The sequence below is a fragment of the Chiloscyllium plagiosum genome, chromosome 5 (assembly GCF_004010195.1).
Source record: "Chiloscyllium plagiosum isolate BGI_BamShark_2017 chromosome 5, ASM401019v2, whole genome shotgun sequence".
Taxonomy (NCBI): Eukaryota; Metazoa; Chordata; class Chondrichthyes; order Orectolobiformes; family Hemiscylliidae; genus Chiloscyllium; species Chiloscyllium plagiosum.
The window spans coordinates 42119169-42143609 of record NC_057714.1 but is presented as its reverse complement, the minus strand read 5'-3'; the positions used below and the strand labels follow the sequence as shown (position 1 = coordinate 42143609).

Here is a 24441-nt window from a genome sequence, read left to right as displayed (position 1 = left end):
TCCAAAGAATAAAATAATTTTTTTTTCACTTGCTGTAGTGTATGCACAAATTCCCTAAAGTGTGGCACCCAGAACTGGACACAGTACTTTAGTTGAAGGTGAACCCGTGTACTATACAGATTTAACTAACTTCTCTTTTGCACTCCATGCTCCAATAAACAGTGTAGAGGATGCTGTTTGTTTAATGGAACTTTGTAAAATTAATACTCGGTCAATAAGTTCTCTAGGCCTGAATCAGTTCAGTACAATAGAATAGAAATGTATTGTCACATGTACTTTTACATGGAAATATGCAGTGAAAGGTTTTATAAATCCCTCCACTGATGTACGTTCAAGGTAATAACAATAGGTGACAGCCTAAATTATTTTTGCTTTATGCAGCTGAAATTATTTTATTATCTGTTGTTAACCATCTTTAGAGCAATACTGTGCATGATTTTCGTGGAAGCAGAGGGAGCCACAACAATAACAGCAATTCTTCCTTTAAGCAGGTTTGTTATTTTGCAGGAAATCTGATTTTGTATATGCGTTATTAGACGACATGACTGATTTCTACTCACCAATTTATAGTTGTGAAATGCAATCTAATATTTCATTGATCGCTTGAAAATCTATCTGGGGCTACTTATTAAGACTATTGTTGACTGACTGTTACTTTATCATTTCTGTTCAATATATAACCTCTCTTTTCTTTCAGAGTACATTCCTTATTGGTAGGTACTCATGTCTTTTAAACGAGCCATCATTCGTGGCTATTATTTTTCAACATAGACATTGAAAGTCGAGCATGTGATTTAATATTATAGCCCTATATAACTAATAGGTTGTTCTTTCAATGTAATACTTTTGAGTATTCAACATTTATTAAACAGTTGAACTGTGAAATTTGTATCATTTAAATTTTTGTTTAGTTCTCTGCTTACCATGGATAAAGGCAATATGCAAAAGAGGAAAATAAAGGAGCACTTACCCTGTTATGACTTTCTGCAACTAAGACCATGTGACTTTCCTGGTCTGCTTATTTAAGTAATGTTTTTATATTCTTGCTCTGTTCTCTGCATTACTTACATATGTATTACTTAAATAAGATAGTACTGATTCTGTTTTGCTTCTTGGCCTTGAATTTCTTATGCAAAGAGATTTTTTTCAAGTTATCTGCATTCTGTGCAAACTATACTTCAAGCTTTTCCAACATTTCTGTAGATTATTGAAGAATCATCTTGCTTGTGAACATTTAACTCAATATAGGAAGTGTAGATTTGTTCCATAATTAAGCATCGTGTGCATGGAAAGATTTTCTACTTGTAAGCTGAAAGAGTAAGCAACCATAAAATTATTGGTATGAAAGGAGAAAAAGCTGGAAAAACACAGTAGAACAGGCAGCATCTGTGGCCAGAGAAACAACTTTTTACATCAATGACCTTTCGCCAGTGGGGGATTTGATGCATAAACTAAAATCACTGTCCAAATTCATGTAAGGTCAGAAAACTTGGAAAATATTCCAAGTTTCTTTTTAAAAATCACTTGCCTGATTGCTTTTTGCAATCAAAGCCCAGACTTTTTCAGAGAAGGCATACCTGCCACATAATACATCTATTTTAAACATGCAAGTCTCCTATCTTCTGAGACAGCTGAGCATTTTTATTGAGTTTTGGATAGGCTGTAATTTCAGGTGGTCAATTTGGTGAATTCGAACTTCTTCTTTTCATGCTTTGCTGATGAGAGTCTAAACTACTTGCATAGAACAGTCCTTTCACAGAAACAGTGATAAACTGAAGAGTTAGTTAAAGTCTACGTTAAATCGGTGCATTGGCATTGTCCTTGAACATCAGAAATTTTTCTGAATGATACAGAATAATGAATGAGAGCTCCAATATTTTACCCATTTGAAAATGTATAATTTCCCACGGCATATAAATTTCCCCATGTTGTACAGATACTGCATGTGAGGAAAGTCAGCTTCATTTTTCTACACAATATTAGTTTACTTCTTGGTCTTCTAAATATGTAATGTTGCAGACTTAAAACTTCTGTTATTTGTGCAGCCTTTCTCAAAACCGTAATGAGAAAATTATGCTGAGTTATAAATTTATTCACGCAAAGGAACATTATATGGACTTAAGTCAGTTCCCATGTTGCAGACAATACTGCATATATCAGTGAAAAACGCTATATGGTAGAGAGCATATACACGACTTGTACTGGTTAATTTATAACAGTCTTTGGAGCAACTCTCGAAATGGTGCTTTTGTGATGTCTTATTTTTCCAGATTGAAGTTCACAGTACTCTTGAATTTTAGCTTCTTCGTTTTGAGACTTAGTTCAGCTGCATTCACAAACTTGTTAAGGTTTATTAATAGTTGTGATTCTTTTTTGGTAATTTCATAGATCAGCATGTCTACTGACTCTTTGTTTAGAAATATTAAGCAAAATCATAAAGGGGTCTGAGCGACATTGGCAACTGCAAGATTTGTGATAGAATTAGTTGAAAAGTCTGATGAGGTCTGTCTCGAAATCGGGAGCATCTTGCATCAGCTGTTATCTGTTAAGTGGTAAGGCGAGTTTCTCACTAGGCTGTAGTGAATTGCCAATTAAGGGGGATATTGCTTGTTAAGGTGGATTAAGTCAAATCATTACTATTCAGTTTTTGATATTATTAAAACTATCAAACCAGCTGACGTTAAGAAAACTCAACATGAATTCAGGAAGCTGCTCGTTCAAAATGGCATCCTTGTTGAAAATATCCCAAGGCACCTTTTATGGACAGCATCCACACACACCCCACATCCATAAACATTGGCATCTGAAATGTGCCAACCTGTAAGACCACTCATGGCAAATCTCCATTGACAAAGATGCTTGTTTACTTCAGGACTGCACTGGCAACCATCCTATTAATGCTGCAGAGACATGCACCCAGCTCAGTTCAAGTGGGCAAGGCTACATCTAGAGACTCTTTGCTCACTATCAGCACTCGCACTATTCACCCCACTACGAATTTGTACTTGCAGATTTACATTTTACTTTGTTCAAAAGCTGCATGATCCATGTAAGATTCTGTAAATCAGTTTTTTTAGATTAGAACCAGTCTGACTATTGTGGCACAGACAATCTCACACAGGGCAGCTCACACCTTAAATGCATTATCTGGGCCGACATGACACCAATTGTTGAAGTTTACTTGAAACTGTTACTTTTAAAAAAGTTTTGCGATTTACAAATGAAAGAATTGAAACCATATGATGAAGGATAACATACTATTTACTATACTTGCTGCACTTGCATGTGAGACTTTAGCAATTCATGGACAAAGACACGCATTCGACCTCAATTGGTATATTATATACGGTTCTGGACACCACTTAGGGAGGATAGGAATGCTGTAGAGAGAGCATTGAGACAGTTTACAAAACTGATACCAGGTATGCAGAACTTCAGTTACAAGGATGGATTGGAGAAATTGTATCTGTTCTCAGTGGAGAGTTGAAGGCTAAGATGAGATCCAGTGGAGATTTGCAAAATAACGAGTAGACTTAATAGAATAAATCAGGAGAAACTGTTTCCACTTGTAACAGAACAAGATGGTGTAGGTTTTAAGTGATCTGCAAAAGAAGCAAAGGTAAAATGGAGGAAAACTTTGTCACTCAGTGAGTAATTAAGGTCTGGAATGCATTGCTTGGAAATGTGCTGGAGGCAGGTTCAATTGTGGCATTCAAGATAACATTGGATGATTACTTGGATAAAAATAGTGTGTGAGGAATATGAAGAAAAAGCAGGAGTTTGGTACTAAGATAATTATTTAATGAGTTGATACAGGAATGATGAGCCAAATGGCCTCCTGCATTGTAACACTTCTGCAATTCTAGCCTGGTGCCATTATTGAGTACACAAACAAATCAGTATGTGATGACTAGGTACTGATTTTATCGTCACGGTCTACACAATTCTGGAACTTTCATATATTTTATTTTTTATCTCTCGTGGGATGTGACTGTCACTGGCTATCCAGCATGTATTATCCATCCCTTGGACTTGCCCTTGATGATGTTGATGACCTGCCTTCTTGAACTGCTGCAGTCTGCCTGCTGTGAGTTGACTCACAATGCTGTTCAGGAGGGAATTCCAGAATTTTGACACAGTGACAGTGATGGAAAGACGATTTTTTTTTCCAAGTCAGTATGGAGAGTGCCTTGGAGGAAAGCTTGCAGGTGGTGTTTTACCCATATATCTGCTGCCCTTCACCTTCTAGGTAAAAGTAGTGATGGACTTGGAAGGATCTTTGAAGGATCCGGGGTGAATTTCTGCAGTGAATCTTTTAGAAGGTACACACTACTGCAGCTGAAGGTCATTGGTAGAGGGAGTGGATAATAAGTGGGCGGCACAGTGGTGAGCACTGCTGCCTCACAGCGCCAGAGACCCGGTTTCATTTCCCGCCTCATGTGACTCTCTGTGAGGAGTTTGCACATTCTCCCCGTATCTGCGTGGGTTTCCTCTGGGTGCTCCGGTTTCCTCCCACAGTCCAAAAATGTGCAGGTTATGTAAATTGCCCGTAGTGTTAGGTGAAGGGGTAAATGTAGGGGAATGGGTCTGGGTGGGTTACGCTTCGGCGGGTCGGTGTGGACTTGTTGGGCCGAAGGGCCTGTTTCCACACTGTAAGTAATCTAATCTAATCTAATGTCAAGTGACATTTAGCTGGCAACAGATTGCTGATTGATTTGTGGAGTTATGACCAGTTGTCGATACTAAAGACCATCAACCTGACAACAGACAGCTGAACAGCTTGTGGGTGTGAACAATATTGGTAAAAGCCTTTCAACAGTTGCAAGGGCAGATGATATATCTTTCTCCAATAAAATACCTAAAGCCTGAAGAAATCCAGCTTATCTTCCCTCACTAGTTGCTGCAACTAAGGAACGTTGCAGTTGGTGTACCAATCACCTGTGCCTGCCATGCAGAATTGAGTGACAAGAACCTGGAGAAAAGAAATTGAGGAATAGAAAAATCCTGCCAAGCCAAAGGTTCATCTCAGATGATCCTGTGATCTTGAATTACTTCCTCAGTCTTTTTTTCCCTCCGCTCATAACACTCATGTTTTTCTGTTTGTCTCGTCAGTTTGTTGGTATGTCCAGGAAAGTTCTTAGGATGGGAGAGTGGTAGATTTACGTGTTGACAATTTATAACTGTTTACCTATTTAGAATCTATTTATTTGCAAGAAATAGTACTTCTTGTTAAGTACAGAAATCTAGTCCATGTTTTCTCTTAGGCTGGATCTATCCAACAAGTAAATTGGAGATTTTGCATACAGTCTGTTCCGATATGATGTAATTGTTCCATTCCTGTGTGATCAGACATTATAAGAGAATTGCGTAATAGCAACACCGTCTAAACCAATGGGACTGGAATCACGTTATAGTCAATACAGGAAAGGAAAGTCCGCATTCTACAAATAATGGTTTAAGTTATTCAATCGCATTATAGCCAATTTGCATTGAAGAAATGTGTGTTATAGCAGAACCGACTGTACTTTGAAAAGATCTTTTAACTTTTGTGATGAATCCTAGAATAGAGTGGCTTAATTTCCAATGCACTATCCCTGTGAGGCGAAGACTCCTTCAAGGTGATGCATGCAATTAACCTTAGCTTTTACTATGATAGGGGGTATGGCCAGGTTTGGACTCAGAGTCTTGGCAGCTTGCCTCATTTGCTTAATGGTAAAGGTAGTACAATTTATGTCTGTTGTGCTATATCCATCAAAGTTTCACCTGCACATCCATCAATATCATTTATTGTATCCGTTGTTCTCGATGCAGTCTCCTCTACATTGGGGAGACTGGACGCCTCGGAGCAGAGCGCTTTAGGGAACATCTCTGGGACACCCGCACCAATCAACCACACTGCCCTGTGGCCCAACATTTCAACTCCCCCTCCCACTCTGCCGAGGACATGGAGGTCCTGGGCCTTCTTCACTGCCGCTCCCTCACCACCCGATGCCTGGAGGAAGAACGCCTCCTCTTCCGCCTCGGAACACTTCAACCCCAGGGCATCGATGTGGAATTCACCAGTTTCCTCATTTCCTCTTCCCCACCTCACCCCAGTTCCAAACTTCCAGCTCAGCACTGTCCCTTCTCGGATGCTGCCTGAACTGCTGTGCTTTTCCAGCACCACTAGTCCAGAACTATATTTAAGAAATGTTAGTTAATGTTCAATATATCATTCTTACTGATTTGTGTGTTCAAAATTTTGATTTGAGTATAAAAACATGCCCAAAAAGCAGAATCTAAAATAAGTCTTATCTTTGCTGAAAAAGGAAATATATTGTCAGGGCTTTTTGTCCTGCATTCGTTAGGGCAGATGCAAGAATGCCATATTTCGAAGGGAGCAAAATATCTGACATTCCCAAGTGTGCTAAGAATTACACTAGCAACCAAATTAAAATCCTCAGTCAGGTTCATAATGGTGGCTGATTTCCATAGAAGCTACCTGTAGACATTTGTGGGGTACATATTATGCATAATAAAAGGCCAAGGCATTACATGTTTTTGGTTTAATGAAAAGCATGGGTAAATAGTAGTTTCCTGATGCATTCTCCGTGGCAACCCAGAATAATTATAGGCTACTTGCCAACCAGTCAGCATCCTTTCTGCACTCTCCAAATGAGACTGGACATTTTTGCATCTGTTGTGATGAATACAAAATGAAAAGTTTAGAAATTTTCTTTTTCAGCACTTCTCAAGTTCTATACAGCCTAGTGTCTATTATCTTAATCCCTCAAATGAGGAATTTGTTAAGGTTTTTAAGCGAGATTGATATGTGCATTGAAATTTTGATTATTCACAGGATTGCCAATATGTTTTTCTCAAATATGATTTTAGTTTTCTTTTCCTGTATTGTAAATGTATATGTGCTGGAGTAAGTTGCGGCTGGATTTCACTGATGCACCTATCCATGACCTCAGTTGCCAGGTTCATGCCAAACCCAAAATCTGCCAAAAATGCTGATCTAATGAAAAATAGTCTTACTTGTTTTCTTCTTCCCTTTCTTCCATCCACAGACATCAGTGATAAGGGGAGCATCTCCGCTTGTTATAAACAGCCTTTGTAGCACTGACCTAAGTAGAAGTGTCAGTTTTAAAATCCATAGAGGTCCAACCTGTTTAACGAAAGGCTTTTCTGATACGTTGAATATAAAGCACGAAGTTTTCTCATTAGCATTGTGAGAAAACTTTTAAGGTACCAGAATAGATTACCTTGCTGGCAAAAATAAAGCATGAAGGAAAAATGACTGCAGAAGCTTACTGGTGATCAGAGGCAACACATTCAAAATACTGTAGTAATCAGCGGTAATTCCAAGACTTTTGATTTCATGACTGCTTTTATTATCTATGTAGCTGGGGCAAATGTAGGTAGCATCTCTTCCAATGCGACAAATGATGGAGATTTCAAAAAGTTAATTGTTCAGAGAGAATAGGGAATAGAGAGAATAGGGAAGTGGGAGGTTATGGCCTAGTGGTATTATCATGAGACAATTAATCCAGAGACCCTGGGGACCTGGGTTCAAATCCCGCCATGGTAAGTAGTGGAATTTGAATTCAATAAAAATCTGTAACTGGGAGACTAGTGAGGACCGTGAATCCACTGCAGGGGGACATCCCATCAAGTTCACTAATTCCCTTCAGAGAAGGAAACTGATGTCCTTATCTGATCTGGGCCTTATGTGTCTTCTGAGCAGTTAAGTATAGGCAGTAAATGCTGGCCTAGCGAGCAACAACCACATCCCATGAATGAATAAGTTTTTAAAAAAATGAAGCAATAGCTGGGATTTTCCACTTGTGTTTAAAATAGCTTAAGTGGCATCCATGGTGAGTTTGCTGTTCAGCTCATTTCATACATTTTGATTTAAGCAGTGAATCGTGAGGATGGCAGTTGAAAGTCCTTACCCATTCATGTGTTCTGGGGCCACAGATTTTGATGCAATATTTAAAGGACATCTGGGCACCCTTTCACATGATGTGAGTCAGAAACTCCAGAAGAGACAGTGGTCTTCATCGATGCCTCACTGAACACACAGTTCCAAACTGTCGAGGCCACAGAAGAGTCCCTTCCTTATTAGGTGAATCAATCCCTTCCATGAGAATCAGCTGACTTGGACACATCACATAGTGAGTCAGTACCTTGAGTGGACATAAACGCTTAAATGATGGGTAGTGTGGGAAACTACGAATGGTCTCCTGCACTATGAAGGCTTAAGTGCTACCGAACTCTCACTGCAACCTCACATGGGCTATCACTCAGTCTAACTCTACAACTATGTAACTGTATCACAGAGGTGTTTTGACATCACGATTACATGCAAAATGTTCACTGAATAGCTCACATGTACATATGCTGACAGGTTTGGTACTATGCTTTCTCCTTACTGTGGAAAATCTACCTCCCTGGCAGCGTTGTGCATTCTCATCAAATGCTCATGCACACATTCCCATCACACTCAACCTTTCTGTTTCTCATTGATGGAAAGCTGATGCTAAACAGGAAAGAAAGACCCAGACAAGTGGCAGGCTTCCTGGTCTTTGTATCCTCATCAGTCTTGAAGAAGATCAATACGAGTTGACTAGTGAAGACCTAAATTGGAGAGATTGGGATGGTAGAAGCTAGTGAGTAACACCTGTTGTCTGCTTTTATAAGAAGTGCGGCTGCACTCAGACATTGTTCTTCTTTGGTAATTGGGTTTCTTCACCAAATAATTCTCTATTCTCTTCCACAGATACATGCAATCAACAAATAGCAAATCACAAGAAACCTCAGAGGTTTTCCAGCCTCAGCATCTCTGAGGGTGAAGCCTTTGACACCTGAGAGTATACATCAACAAAGCACTCACCTGCACTCTCTCTCAGCACAGAGACAATTATCTTGATGGATACATTAGTTAGATTCAGGGACATCATCTGATGAACAGATCACTAACTTACCTGCAGCTATTGGAGAAGGAAACATCCAAGCTCTCTGACACTTGGACTGTCAGAGACCAGGCACCTGCTCAGTCCTGTGCAGAACACATGCCTATCTAGTCATATTCCACGTGCAGAGACAGGCTATGATGCCAGAGGCCCTCACTGGACTGGAACAAATAACAGAGGAGTACATTGGTCTTTTAACTGCTATGGTATGTGTTCAGTCTCTTCGGCTGGGTGAGAGGGAGCCTTTGACCTCACTCCAGGGTCGCTTCTGAAGGAGACAGTGTGGTGCTATCAGGTAGAAAGAATGACAGACAGAACTTGCTGAAGATTACAGACCAATCTACCTCTCCTATGCTAGTGACTCCATTACCTATAACCAATCAGGGGAGGATGGTGCACCTCTATCTATGCAGGACTGTGAGATCAGCCTGAGGCCTCTAAATGCTGAGGCCAGGAGGACACCCACTAAGTCATCGCAACTACAAGATTGTGCCAGTCAGCAGGCTCTATCTGCCTGTGAAGGTACAGCAAACAACTGACTCTTTCATTGATGCCAGACACTCTTTCTGAATGTAATGTTTTACACCATCAGACAAGTCCTGGCATCTGAATCATGAATCTCATTTTCAAGAACCCTAGGGCTAGCTTTATAATGGTACTGTGGAAGTATGTGTAGTGTTGGATTTCTTGTCAGCATCAAGCTGTAGATTCCTGACAAATGTCCTGAGTCAGGCTTTGAGGGTATAGCCTTTGTCATCATTTATCCAGTCCAGTGTGCGTTGAGGGGATGCAGGCACCTATGGATTTTCTGGAATGTTAGCATCTTAACTGTTCCTGGGATAACACTTTCTGGCTGGTGTGGTCACAGATGATCTGCTGGTCCATGAAGTGGAAGCCTTTCTATACATGAAGACAACTGACTGCTGATAGGGTGCTCCGAGGGCTTTGTGGAAACAATCAATTGTACCCTCTGGCTGTGGAAATCATGCAATGGCAGTAAAGCTGTCACTGCCCTAGCTGCCTGACTTGCAGCATCTGAGGGAAAATTAATTAATGAATGAGCCTGAACAAACAGAGCATCAGTGGTTTCTGAAATACATTTATGAGTGAATATCTTTGAGCTTCTGCAGACTTAGTGACCCCCTAAAATGTTCCTCTCAAACAGAAATTTACTATGTCTCTTTGGCACCCTCTTGTTGCAATCTATTTCACCTGTCTCTATTCTTGCCTCATTGATTCAGCTCTTCCAATTTATTTATTTTTACTCTGGATTGACCATTATCCTTTTCTATCATTATACTAAAGCTTATGTTACAATGATTAATGTCTCTTAAATGTCTACATTCTGGTTATTAAAATACTGAATTATAACTATTCTATAATGTTTGCATGGCTCCATTTCCCTGCAGATTTGATAATCTGCATACTTGCCACTAGTTAATGGTTTATAGATCATACCAAGCAATGTAATTGTACTGTTTTTGTTTCTTTGCTCTTGCTGATTGATTCTGTCCTTGAATCCTCCTGGGCATGCTCTTTCTACAACACTGTGGTGCTCTTCTTAACCACCACCAGCACCCCTCTCTTGCCTTTTCTGAACATCTTATGTTCAGGAAATCTTCACACCCAGTCTCACCCTTCATTGATCCAGGTATCTATTATTACCACAACATCATATTTCCTCATTGCTCTCTGCATTTGTAATTCCTCAGTCTTATTTACTGCACCCTAAGCATTCACAATTGTCTATTAACCTTGAATAACTGACTTCACCAATTGACTTTGTATTCTCCATATTAGTGTTATTCATCTCTCCAAGTATTATATGTACGCGTACACTTCTCAAATATTCTTTCCTGATTTCCACTCCCTGCCATGTCAGTTTAAAGTGCTTCCAACAACACCAGCAAACTTCTCTCAAGGACACCTCTGTGCTGTTAATGTGTATGGGGCATGAGTAACATCCTGCCTAAAGTAAATAATGAGTTCCTTGGTTTTCCGGCATTGAGAGCGAGGTTGTTCTCAGTGCACCATTTTTCCAGGTCTTCCACATCCCATCTGTAATCTGTTTCGTTGCCATCTGAGATTCGACCGACTATGGTGCTGTCATCAATAAACTTGTAAATGGCATTAGTCTGGTATTTGGCGACGCAGTCATGGGTATACAGTGAGTACAGTATGGGACTGAGTACGCATTACTGGGGGCCTCCAGTGTTGAGTGTTAATGTTGATGAAATATTGTTCCCAGTCTTCACTGATTGTGGCCTGTGGGTCAGGAAATTGATGATCCAGTTGCAGAGAGTGAGGTTTAGTCTGAGATCACTATGTTTAGTAATCAGTCTCGAGGGGATAATAGTGTTGAAGGCCGAACTGTAGTTAATGAGTAGGATTCTTACGTAGCTGTTCTTGGTGTCAAGATGTTCTAGGGAGGAGTGAAGGGCAAGTGATATAGCATCTGACAGGGATCTGTTGGACCGATAGGCGAATTGGAGTGGGTCAAGCGTAGTGGGGAGGCTAGAGTTGATTAATGTCATGACCAGCCTTTTAAAACACTTTATGACCACCGAAGTTAGGGTCACTGGGCGGTAGTCATTGACATGCTGCATGAGGCTTCTTAGGCACAGGGATGATGTTGGCTCTCTTGAAACAGGTAGGGAGAGTGGCCTGCTGCAGGGAGAGGTTGAAGATGTCCAAGAAGACCTCTACCAGTTGATCTGCGTATGCTCTGAGTGCACGGCCTAGTACTCCATCTGGTTCCATTGCTTTCCTTGGATTCACGCGAAGGAAAGCTGATCTGACCTCTGATGCAGCGACTGTTGGGATAGGTTCATCAGGACTTGTCGGAATAGGTGTTATCTCTCCGCCAAAATTCTGCTCAAAGCAAGCATAGAAGGCATTGAGATGATCTGGGAGGGATATGTCATCGTCTGCTATTTTGCACTGTCTCTTTTTAGAACCTGTGATGTCATTCAGTCCTTGCCACAGTCGCCGGATATCTGTCTGGGTCTCTAGTTTGGATCAGTATTGGTCCTTGGCTTTCTTAATGGCTCTGCAAAGGTCATGCTTGGATTCCTTATGTTTGAGTGGGTCTCCTGATCTGAAGGCCTCATGCCTGGTTTTTAGCAGGTTTTGTATGTCCTGATTCATCCAAGGTTTCCTGTTGGGGAACACCCGGATTGACTTCCTCGGTATACAGTCCTCCACACGCTTGTTGATAAAGTCTGTGACGGTGGTGGCATACTCGTCCAAGATACCTGCGGACTGTTTGAATATGGCCCAATCAGCCGATTCCAGCCAGCACCGGAGTTGATCCTCTTCCTCTGGACCAGCACTGGACCTGTATCCACGAAGGTGTCTCCTGCTTGACTTTTTGCTTGCAAGCCGGGAGAAGAAGCACGGCATGGAGTAGTCATCCACAACAAGTTTTCTTGGACTCTTCATGTAGACAGACTGGTTACAAAGGCCCAACACATCTCTTCTTCCTCAGACAGCTGCGGAAATTTGGCATAATAGCACATACCCTTGCCAATTTTTATAGGTGCACCATTGGGAGCATTCTGTCTGGATGCATCACTACCTTGTATGGCGACTGTACCATTCGAGATCGGAGATGGTTATAGAGAGTGATGAACTCAGCCTGGATAATCATAAAGGCCAACCTCCCATCTATAGAATCCATCTATCAGGCCTGCTGTCAAGGAAAAGCCACCAGCATTCTTAAAGCTCCATCCCACCCTGGCAATGTTTTTCTACAACTTCTACCGTCGGGGAGAAGGTACAGAAGCCTGAACACACTCACCAGCTAGTTCCGTAACAGTTTTTACCCTACTGTTGTCAGACTACTGAATGGATTCACAAACACTTAACATTCGCCTGTAACTATATTTTTGTTTTTGCCGCTGTTTACCTATTATTTACTATCTATGCTACTTAACTCTGTGATCTGCCAGTATTGTTCACAAGACAAAGCTTTTCACTGTGCCTCGGTACACATGACAATAAATTCAACAAGGAACTCCGTCCTGAATCTGTTAGCTGCAACCAGCCCATCTTGTACAACGTGTTCATTTTGCACAAATATGGTGATGAAACCCAGTATCGCATAGTCTATATATTACCTCTGTGCGGTGAGCCCACTTGTCCAGCATCAAATCCTAGATGAACCGCAATTTTTTGCAGCAATTTCATCTGTTTCTTTGGGCATTGTCCCAGGCAAAACAAGACTGTTTGAAGCCTCCAGGTGTCCTATGTAGCCCTGAGCTGAGCCTCCAATTCCATATCCTCTTCATTACGATCACTGCTTACTTCAATTTCTGTAACCTCACCTGCTGCTTCTGCTGAAACTGGACCATACATTTCAGATACATCCTTGACTTACTGTTTTCCTAATGTTCCTTCCTTCCTACATCCTCTGTAAACTCCTGGTGATCCTTATCTCTTCTTTTTTGTCGTCTATCCTACAGCCGTTTTGTTCGCTAACCTCGATTCCCAATTTAAAATTTTACTTTTCATGTTTAGTTCTTTCATGTCCTTGACTCTCTTAGCAACCTTCTGCAGCTATACAATCTCTCTTAGAAATCTCTGTTCTTAAACAGTCGCCTCAGGCGACTCTCTGTGTGGAGTTTGCACATTCTCCCCGTGTCTGCGTGGGTTTCCTCCGGGTGCTCCGGTTTCCTCCCACAATCCAAAAATGTGCAGGGGTTAGGTGAATTGGCCATGCTAAATTGCCCGTAGTGTTAGGTGAAGGGGTAAATGTAGGAGAATGGGTCTGGGTGGGTTACGCTTCGGCGGGTCGGTGTGGACTTGTTGGGCCGAAGGGCCTGTTTCCACACTGTAAGTAATCTAATCTAATCTAAACTTCACATCTTTCATCTCACCATTAGAAGGCATGCCTTAAACTGCCAAGACTGATGTTTTAGAATTCCATCTTCAAACACTTCCTTCTCTTTCTTTAAGTCCTCCCTTTAAAACTCATCTGCTTAGCCAAACACTTTGAAAATCGTTCTTTGACTTTGCCCATTTTTGCATGATTATTCCTCTGAACTGTTTTGCTGATTCTGTTTCGGTGTTAACTTGCATTTACAAAATCCTTTTATTGTTATTCATATTGGTATTTTCACAACATTTCATTGAAAAGAATATAATGGTAAACATTTCCTCTAATAATCATCTTATAATCCTGTGATTTGATTCCTTAAGTGATAGATGCTATTACTGACGGTGGTTGAGATAAGAAAAATTGCATAACAGTCTTTGATGTCATTTTTAAGTGTTACTGAAAACCTGGTTAACAAACAAAGCTGCTCTGTATGTTAAAAGATGAGTAGAGGCCATTCAACTGCATGACTTCTGGCTTTAAAAAAAAACAGAATTGTTGATAAATCTCATGTTCAAGTTGATCCTACTTTTTCCAGGGTGAAGCCCAAATATATAAGAACCAAAGTATAATATCTACAATCACATAAGATGCCATATTTCATCACATCAGTAAAATGTTAAACTTATCATATTTAGTTCTGTGTTTACTTGCCAAATGCAGCAGGAAGAATTTATATTAATTTTAAGTTCAGGTAGCAGTAATTCACAGATCAGATCAGACTACAATAATAAATAATGCATATACAAACAAGATACAGGTACAAGGATAATCTTCCAGAGCAAACTTTAAATTGATTTAATTTAATTTAAAATAATCCATGTCTTGGGTGCTCATTCATCAACATGTGTGGTCATGGGAAGAACGGAGAAGATTGAGGTCTTTCCTATTGGGCACTTACAAATGCTGATTCAGCACAATTCTCCTGTCTCGAAGCTTAGATTAAGGGCTAGAAGCTATCAGCCTGACTTTCCTATCCCACAATCATTCTTTTACCTTTTCCCAAGCAGCATTGTTTATATTTGTTTATGGAATGTGGGTGTCACTGGCTAGGTCAGCATTTAGTCCCTATTTGTAACTGCCCTGAAGAAGGTGAGGATGACTTCTTGAACTGCTGCACCCCACTATTACAGGGCATAGTGTAATCAACAGTGCTGTTAGGAAGGGACTTCCTTGACTTTGACCCAATGACAGTGAAGGAATAGTCATATAGTTACAAATTAGGATGGTGTGTGACCTGGGGGGGATCTTGCAGTTGATGATCCTGTATGCATCCACAGCCTTTGTCTAAGTGTTAAAGGTTGTGGGTTTGGAAGGTGGATTTGGAGGAACTTTGATGAATTAGTACAGTGCATCTTGTTGGTACATATGTTTGCTACCTTGGATCAGTGGTGAAGAGAGTGAATGTTCAAGGGTATGGATGGCACGTAGAGAGAATTCTGTCGAACTCCTGAACTGTGCCTTATTGCTGACTCAGTTGTGGATCAGTGGATGCTACTACTTCCTTTTTGGGGTGAGAAGAAAGAAAAAGATAAACAATCAGTCATATTTTCATGGAACTTTTAAAATGGTCGACATGGTGGAACTGAAAGTTCCACCTCTGTTTCCAATTCATATTTTTGCCTGTAAAGGAACTTTGGTATCTGGACATGACTTTCACATGAGGGAGACTTGAACTTTGTAGGGCCATTTGAACTCTGGTGCTGAGTTCAAAAATATTTTATATTTGTTGTGGCAGAGCCTTATCCCAGAGCCACAAATTTATGGAGGAGACCTGAATAGTCATGAAGGGCAGGTAAGTATGAAGAATGGTCAAGATATCAAGTTATTTTAATAACCAATCCTTTAAAAAAATCTAAATACAGCTTGCCTGTATCAGTGTTGAAAAGGTTTGTTCTTCCAGTTTTAGTAGCTGTTTGTTGCCATTACCCCAAGGTAAGTTCTGTCCCAATAATTGTCTGGTGTGGATGCTGCTTCCGCCTTGACCGTATGTATTATTTTAAAACTGATTTTAAAGTTGTGTCAGCCAAGTTGAGTTTTAGTTGAAACAACCATGTTTGAAGTAAAAATATTTTCGTATCAAAGTCAATCTTAACTTCATCTTTTTACTGAAAACATTAGTCTCAAAAACCTGACTTTGCATAAATATATTTAATCCCTTTGATGTTCCTCAAGTCCCATGCCCAGAACTGAGCACTGTACTCCAGATGCAATGTTACTGAATTGCTGACAACTGTAGATAGATGATAAATGTTCAATCTTTATCCCACTCAGTTTGGAACTGGTCATAGTCTACTTCATGTTTTACGAAATTAACAGAAATGCTGATATTTGTAAGTTGTATCAAGTTCCCAAAACCTCTCAAACAAAAGCAAAATACTGCAGATGCCAGAGATGTGAAACAAAAACAAAGTGCTGAAGAAATATAGCAGAACTGACAAAGTGTGGAGAAAGAAAAACAGAATTAACTTTTCAAGTCTCATGACTTCTTCAGAACTGAAATGTAACTCGAAATGTTAACTCTGTTTTTCTCTACACAGGTGCTGCTAGATTTGCTGGATTTCTCTAACACTTTCTGTGTTTATCCCAGAAACTTCAACTGAGATCAAGATTTCAGGAAAGAACTCCCATACTCTGCAAATAACTGCAGAATTTCTCAGTGCAAAGGCCATATTCTAGTCCATAAGTCACAATTAATTAGGAAGGAAGTACAGCACTTTATCAAGAAAGCTATTGTTTATTACAAAAGGAATTGAACGTAAGGAGAAGAATGTTATGCTTCAGTTATATAGGGTCAGCTCACATCTCAAATATTATGTGTAGTTCTCATCTCATTAAGGAAGGATATAGATGAGTTTGAGCCATTTCAGAAAATGTTAGCTCGATTAATTTTGGAATGAGTTGGATGTCTGATGAGGATAAGTTGGACAGGCTGGGCTTGTTACCATGGAGTTTGGAAGAGTAATGGTTAGACCATAAGACCATAGGCTATTCGACCCATCGAGTCTGCTTCACCATTCAATCATGGCTGATAAGTGTCTCAACCTCATTCTCCTGCCTTCTCCCTGTTATCTTTTATCCCCAAAACAATCAAGAACTTATCTATCTCTATCTTAAATATACTCAAAGACCTGGTCTCCACAGTCTTCTGTGGCAGTGATTTCCATAGATTCACCACTCTGACTGAAGAAGTTTCTCCTCATCTCTGTTCTAAGGAGTCTTTTGTTTTACTCTTAAGGCTGTGCCCTCGGGTCTTAGTCTCTTCTGCTAATGGAAACATCTTCCTAATGTCCAGTCTATCTAGGCCACTTAGTATTCTGTAAGCTTCAATTATATTCCCCCACCCCACTAAATCCTTTTAAACTCCATCGAGTATAGACTCAGAGTCCTCAAACATTCCTTATATGTTAAACCTTTCATTTGTGGGATCATTCTCATGAACCTCCTCTGCATTCACTCCAGAGCCAGTACATCCTTCCGAGGTATGGGACCTGAAATTGCTCACAATACTCTACATGTGGTCTGACCAGAGATTTATAAAACCTAAGAAGTACATCCCTGCTTTAATATTCTAGTCCTCTCAAAATAAATGCCAACATTGCATTTGTCTTCCTAACTGTTGACTAAACCTGTAAGTTAACCTTAAGAGAATCCAGGAGTAGAACTCCCAAGTTCCTTTGTACTTTAGATTTCTGAATTTTCTCCCCATTTAGAAAATTATCTATGCCTTTATTTTTCCTATGAAAGTGCATAACCTCTCACTTTTCCATATTATATTCCATCTGCCACTTTTCTGCCCACTCGACTGACCTGTCTAAATCCTTCTGCAGCCTCCCCGTCTCCTCAATATTATTTGTCTCTCCTCCTATCTTTGCATCATCTGCAAACTTAGCCAGAATGCCATCAGTTCCTTCATCTACGTTGTTAATATATAAAGTGAAATGTTGTGGTCTCAACACTGACCCTACTAGCCACCAGCTGCCATCCTGCGAAAGGATTCTTTCATCCCCACTCTCTGCTTTCTGCTAAACAGCTAATCTTCTATCCATGCTAGTACCTTGCCTCTAATAGCATAGGCTGTTATCTTACTCAGCAGTCTCCTGTGTGGCACCTTGTCAAAGGCCTTCTGGAAGTCCAAGTAGATCACATACATTGGCTCTCCTTTGTCTAACCTGCTCATTACCTCCTCAAACAGATTTATCAAACATGACTTCCCCTTGATGAAACCATGCTGACTTTACCTTATTTTATCATGCACTTCCAAGTATTCAGAAATCTCATCCTTCACAACGGACTCCAAAATTTTATCAATGGCCCAAGGCCAGGCTAATTGGCCTGTAATTTCCATCTTTTGCCTCACTCCCTTCTTAAACAGGAGGGTTACATTTCTGTCCTCTGGGACCCTCCCTGACTCCAGTGATTCCTGAAAGATAACCACCAACACTCCTCTATCTCTTCAGGTATCTCCTTCAGAGCTCTGGAATGTAGTCCATCTGGTCCAGGTGATTTATTCACCTTCAGACTTTCATTTTTCTAGCATTCGCCATGGCCACCAAACTCACCTCTGCCTCCCGCCTCTCTTGAAGTTTTGGGATGTTATTCATGTCTTCCACTGTGAAGATTGATGCAAAGTACTTGTTCAGTCCCTCTGCCATTTGTTTGTTTCACATTACTCCTGGATTGATGACTTGATTGATGTGTATAAGATTCTGAATAGTCTTGACGGGGTGAACATGGCAAGAACGTTTTGTCTTGTGGGCCATTCTAAAACTAGGGTGCTTTGCTCTAAAATTAGGGGTCACTCTTTCAGAATAGAGAATGTTTTTGAGAGTTTGGAACTCTTTGACTCAGAAGACACCAGAAACAGAATCACTTTTTTTTAAGAGAGAAATGATTGATTCTTAGAGAATCGAATATTATTCTTTACAAAAGAGAAGAAAGAACAATCCCTCTGAGGAATAGTATTTTTTGGAAGGTCCTTCAGAGGAAAAAACATAGTGTTATAACAGGCAAACTGCTAAATTCCTTACAAAAATGATAACTGCCTTTTCAGTTGGTGACTCACAGAAAAAAGTAGTTTTCTACAAATAAAAGTTGTGATTGAAATTCCATTGTGCAAAAAATGAAATCTTCCATACACTATTTGTGCAAATTCAATTCATGAGTATATGAAATGAAAAATACCATGTTTCAAAGGCATATTGCACAAGTACATTTGAGCTTATTTAAACTAAAAAGGAATGCTATGTTCTCATCAGGCCTTACATACTCATTATTTTGTAAATTTTCAAAATTGATGTTTTGCATTGAATGATTTTTTCTACGTTTGCGAAAATACATACATCATAACCTGAGATTTATCTTCTGTTTCTTTCTTTAACTCTTGAACAGTCTATTTTATGTACAAATCCATTTCAGTTGTTGTAATTAATTACGTGATAACTAGAAGGAAAGTGCTGCATTTATTCAATGCAATTTGCCAAAATTGTGTTGTAGCTATAATAATTATAGTTTTCTTTATTTCCTTTTTGAAATATTACTAAGACCTGAAATTAAAATAATACATTTCAGATTAAGACTAAGTATTTTACACTAAAATGATATTTGATTGTTGTGCACATCGAGACACAAAGCTAAACAAATGTACATTTTGTTTCCATCCTAAAGCCTGTCTTTTATAAACTCTAAGAATTTTATATATGCTAACTTAAGTATTCATATTTGCAAAAATATAATTTGATGTTAAGACAGGGGAATATGCCACTGATGAGGAGGATGACGAAATGGGCTCAGTTCTCACTGGTGGTGAAATGGCGATTGAAGTGTTTGACCTGCCTGAAACCGATGATATGCTTTCTCCTACAGAGGTGGACGCCAACAAGATTGCTCACAAATTCAAAGAGGTAACCAGGAATATGTTTGTATAGCCAGCCAGTCAAAAGGTAGTCAAACATGAGGAAAATCAACAAAGCAGAATTAAATTAAAACTTTTGATGTAGTTATTTTAATGAATAAATATGAATGTTTTTTAAAAGTACTTCCAAAAATTTTTTTAAGTAATTTCATCAGAGGCTTGTTGTATACAATCCCTCTGGATGTACATATGTGCAGAAAATAATCAACTTTATCTAATAAGCAAAGGTTTGAATATCAATAAACATTTTGTGTCACAGATTAGAAACAAGTGTACATGAATGTATATTATGTCCTTTGTTTTATTGTCTTTCCTTTTTAATTATTTATTGTAAGGACCAGTACTACCTTTATGTTGCTTTGCAAGAAATTATTTATACTTTATATCACCTGTGAAGTGTTAATTTGTATTTCAGTAACTGCAGAGAATTATATAATAATTATGCATTACCTTTTACCTTTTCCTGTTGAAACTTACTCTGAAAACATGCATATCTGCATGGAATATCTTTTTTAGTTGTATAACCATAAACTGTGGTTGCACTTTGGAATTTGCCTAAAATGCCTCTGGGTTACCCTCCCAAGATTATATTTAATATGTAAAAAAACACCAATACAGATGGTTTCAGTATTGGATTCTCAGCCCCTAAACTTCCAGGACAAATACTAAACCTCTCCAAGTGGTCTTCCTCCTTTACTGTCTGAACAGGAGTGCAATTATTTAGAAGTGCCATGTGTTTCACATGAATTTATGCATTGCGAAAGTCAATCACACCAGATTAGTTAAAACTTATTGCTGCGATATCATTATCTTGTAAACATATATCACAGGTTTGGTAGAGTTGTTTACTTGAGAAATAGAAAGATATCAATCTCAAAGTTATTTTAAATTTACTTCACCAAATCAGTTTGGTCTTTTGGTTTATAGCTTGTAAAAATCAAGTAAAAGTAAGCTTTGCAGTCTACCACTTTGCTAGTATTTTGATTCCACTTTCAATTGCTCCATAAAGGATGTGGTGGAGTTTTATGCATTTAGCCATTGAAGGACTTCCTATTAAAGAGCACACAATATAGGTGACATGAAATCACCAGCACTTTGTTGCTGCAGTCTCAAAAGGTCCAAAGGAATTGAGAAGAGATTTTCCTGGATGTTTCACAGTTTGAAAGTTTTGTTATTGGATTGGAGAGCCTGCAGTGAGTTAAGCTTCCCCAGAAATGGGCGGAAGAGGGTAACTTCTCCAAATAAGCAGATGTGGGTGGTATTGGATCAGGATGTGAGCAGTAGAATGGCTCTCAGAACTGCAGCAAGAGAATTCAGGACTGCAGCAGTGTGTTAACAGATGAGTGGCATAACACTTTCTGGTATCAAACTACACTCACCACAGCATCATCCTGCAGAATACTCCTCAAAACAATGCACTTTGCAGCTCCACTTATTCTATCTGCAGCCATGTCGCATTTCCATCTGAAGAGCCAACATTCCCATTTGTCCTCTTCATTGCACCCAGGTCTCACAGTTATCTTCTGTAAATGTTGTTGTTAAATCCTGTTTGCATAAATCATTATGAACACATGCATCTCTCTCTCCTCACTCTTGGGATCACACATTTTGACAAGAGGCAGAAACCTCGGTGTGAGCTTGTTTTGAAGGAAGGCTCTCCAAAGATGGCTGTCTTATTAGCCATTGTTAAAAATCACACAACACTAGGTTATAGTCCAACAGATTTATTTGGAAATACTAGCTTTCGGAATGCTGCTCCTTCATCTGGTAGCTAGTGGGGCAAGATCATAAGTCACAGACTTTATAGCACAAAATCATAGTGTCATGCAACTGATACGATACATTGAACAAACCTACATTGCTGTTAAGTCTAACTTGTCCAACCTCTCCGTTTAACTCAGCCCCTTGAGTCCTGGCATCATCCTTGTAATTTTTTTCTGCAAACTTTCCCGTTTAATAACATTCTCCCTATAGCAAGATGACCCAAACTGAACACAATACTCCCAAGTGCGGCCTCACCAACAACCTGTCCAACTGCAATATAACTTCCCAACTACAATACTCATGCCCTGACTGATGAAGGCCAGAATGCCAAAAGCCTGTCCATCTATGATCCACTTTCAGAGAACTATGCACCTGAACTCCAATGTCCCGCTGTTCCTACTACACTCCTTAAAGCCCTACTGTTCACCATGAAACTCTTAGCTTGATTTTATTTTCCAAAATGCAAGACCTCACACTTATCTATATGAAATTCTATTTGTCATTTCTCAGCCCACTTGCCCAACTGATCAAGGTACTGCTGCAATTTCTGATAACCTTTTTCACTGTCCACGATACTGCCTACTTTAGTGTCATCTGCAAACTGACTTATCATGTTTTGTACATTCTCATCCAAATCATTGATATAAGTAACAAATAGCAATGGGTCTAGCACTGACCCCTGAGGTACACTGACCCCTGAGATGACAAGCATCATTCCACTATTACCCTCTGCTTCCTACCATCATGCCAATTGTGTATCCAATTTCCAGCTTCCCCTGTTTTCCATGCAATCTAATCTTCCAGAGCAGCCGACCAATTGGAACCTTACCAGAGGTATTGTCTATGAGAAGATATAGCTTGACAATAGCCATGTATCTGAACATGGCTAAACACTTAAACTTTACTGATCAAAACTTGCCCCATTTGTCAGTTTCACTAAACAGGCACTTGTCACTGTGCATTGCCTCATTAATTCTAGTGAATTTCTGACATGTCAGGAAACAGGAGCCCTAGTTAGGACGTCTAGAATGGGGGTCAAGACAGTTCTTAATTGGCATCTTAACTATCTTAATTACTTTCACAACAGATCTAAGGAGCTTTACTTGATCTTGTTCAATTCCACCGTGCAGAAACCCAGAACAGTATGGAATGATTTTGGGATCTCAGCCTAACTTAGAGATTCCATTTCCTCCCGCCGACATGAATGCACAGACCTGCTGCCTTTCACTTGCCAAATTCTCCATCTCGTCCCATCACATCTCCCCAGTGAATTTAGTTGCTGGCTTCAGATTTGGTAGCAGTCGAAATAAATATTTTAATTATAGCTTTGTCATCAGTTAATTCAAATTCTTAGTCTGCCAAATATTTTTCCCCATGTAAACCTTTTGAACAGCTTGCACATTTTTTAAAGATCAAATGATAGTAAAAATGTGCATATTTTGTCAACATTCCAAGTGAGTTTCCAATTGGGTCCAGAGACTCAATGATGTCAATAAACTGAATTCAGATGTACATGTTCGGAGACACTACACTACTGTGTGTGAAGTTAGTTAATCTTCTCTGCTTCAGTTCATTTATCTTGTGAGAGCACATGCATATTTCTTCTCAAGTTTGATTGTTCACTTCTAGATTTCATCTGTCTCTTCAATAGATATAATTCATAAACAATCTATTAACAACATTGCATATGTGTATTGTTGCAATCAGGTGAGGAGTAGTGGATTGACTTTCATTTTTTTTCCATTATGCTTGTAGCAGAGGTTTTGAATTTTAAATGAATGCTGGATTGACAATTCACTGTGTACTTGACTATCTGCCATTTGTAAGAATTAAGACAATATTCCTAATCTAAATACACAAGAGTGTAGATTTATTGCTAAAATCCATCCTGGGAAAAATAATGAAAATGTTAAAAATGTACAAACAGATCCTGCTCCCCCATAATATGAGCAAACACATACACTCCCCTAGCATGCAAAAAATAAAAGTTTCAGATGCTACATTTGACCAAACAAGATATGGATTAAAAAGCTAAATTTCACTAAGGTCTGCTGGCTACATCAGGATACGTTGGTTCTCAGAATCGGTTACTTTGCTATAGTTGCTGTTAGTTCCTCATCTCCTGAATGCACTGTTGTTAGATTTAAATCTTCTTTTAAAGAAAGTTTCTTTGTGCAAGAGCTTTTTTGGCTAGTTTTCAAGCCAGGGTTCACAGACTTCTGGAGCAGTCTTCTCAGGGAGGCTTGGAGGAGGGTAACCACCTCTGCTGTCCTGTATCAACCTCTGCAATCTCAAATCCAACTAGGTCACATGACAATCCCCCACACGGTCAATAGCAGTTCAAAGAAATCAAGTGTGATTTTTAAAATGACGTTAATTTTAGTGTACTGTTCTTTTGAGCTAAGGTAGCTAATTTTTAATGCCTCAGCCATTAATTCCTGAATGAGCCCTTATCCACTTGTTGAGATGTGAAGAGTCTTTTTTAGGCTCTCTTGAAACTTTGTGATTCTATGGGGTAAAATGTAACATCACGGGTGCAAATTAACAGCTGTTTAACATGTGTGTCCTATGTTGACGAAAAGTGTCCTTTCAAAAAACAATTCTATGCTTACGTATAAATCAAATTCTAATACTTAATATAAGCACATCCTTATGATAAGCGTCAAGGAGGAACCAATTTAAGTCATTGAAGAGTCGTCAATTATACTAACTAACTGGTGGTGTGGTTGTCTTTGATGCTGCAATTCATTTGGTACTTCATGTATCTGAGGCTTTTGTTTTTGATCAATCATGTTGCTTGCATCTATAATATTTTGATCAAATCTTCTAAATGATGAGTTATAAAATATTTTATATCCCAGACTGTTAACTACTTAAGGCAGCTACTTACCCTTAATGATACAGCCTTTTAAACTATTTCAACTTGAGGG

At 39.3% G+C, this 24441-nt stretch overlaps 1 protein-coding gene across 14 annotated transcripts in view; it reads left to right on the top strand.

The window, feature by feature from the left end:
• The window catches only part of ppp1r9a (protein phosphatase 1, regulatory subunit 9A), a 360369-nt gene that overhangs the window by 177498 nt on the left and 158430 nt on the right, over positions 1 to 24441 (top strand). For 12 of the 14 annotated variants that reach the window (XR_006311675.1, XR_006311674.1, XR_006311676.1 and 9 more), the window contains exon 6: positions 19581 to 19736. The exons of 1 other annotated variant lie outside the window; for it this stretch is intronic. Coding sequence is in view for 10 of the 13 variants with exons in the window: in XM_043689929.1 (XP_043545864.1) it covers positions 19581 to 19736 (156 nt within the window). In the remaining 3 variants the exon portion in view is untranslated. Of the gene's footprint in view, positions 1 to 419; positions 492 to 19580; positions 19737 to 24441 lie in introns of all 14 variants that reach the window. One more of the 14 variants, XM_043689922.1, reaches the window with a different exon arrangement.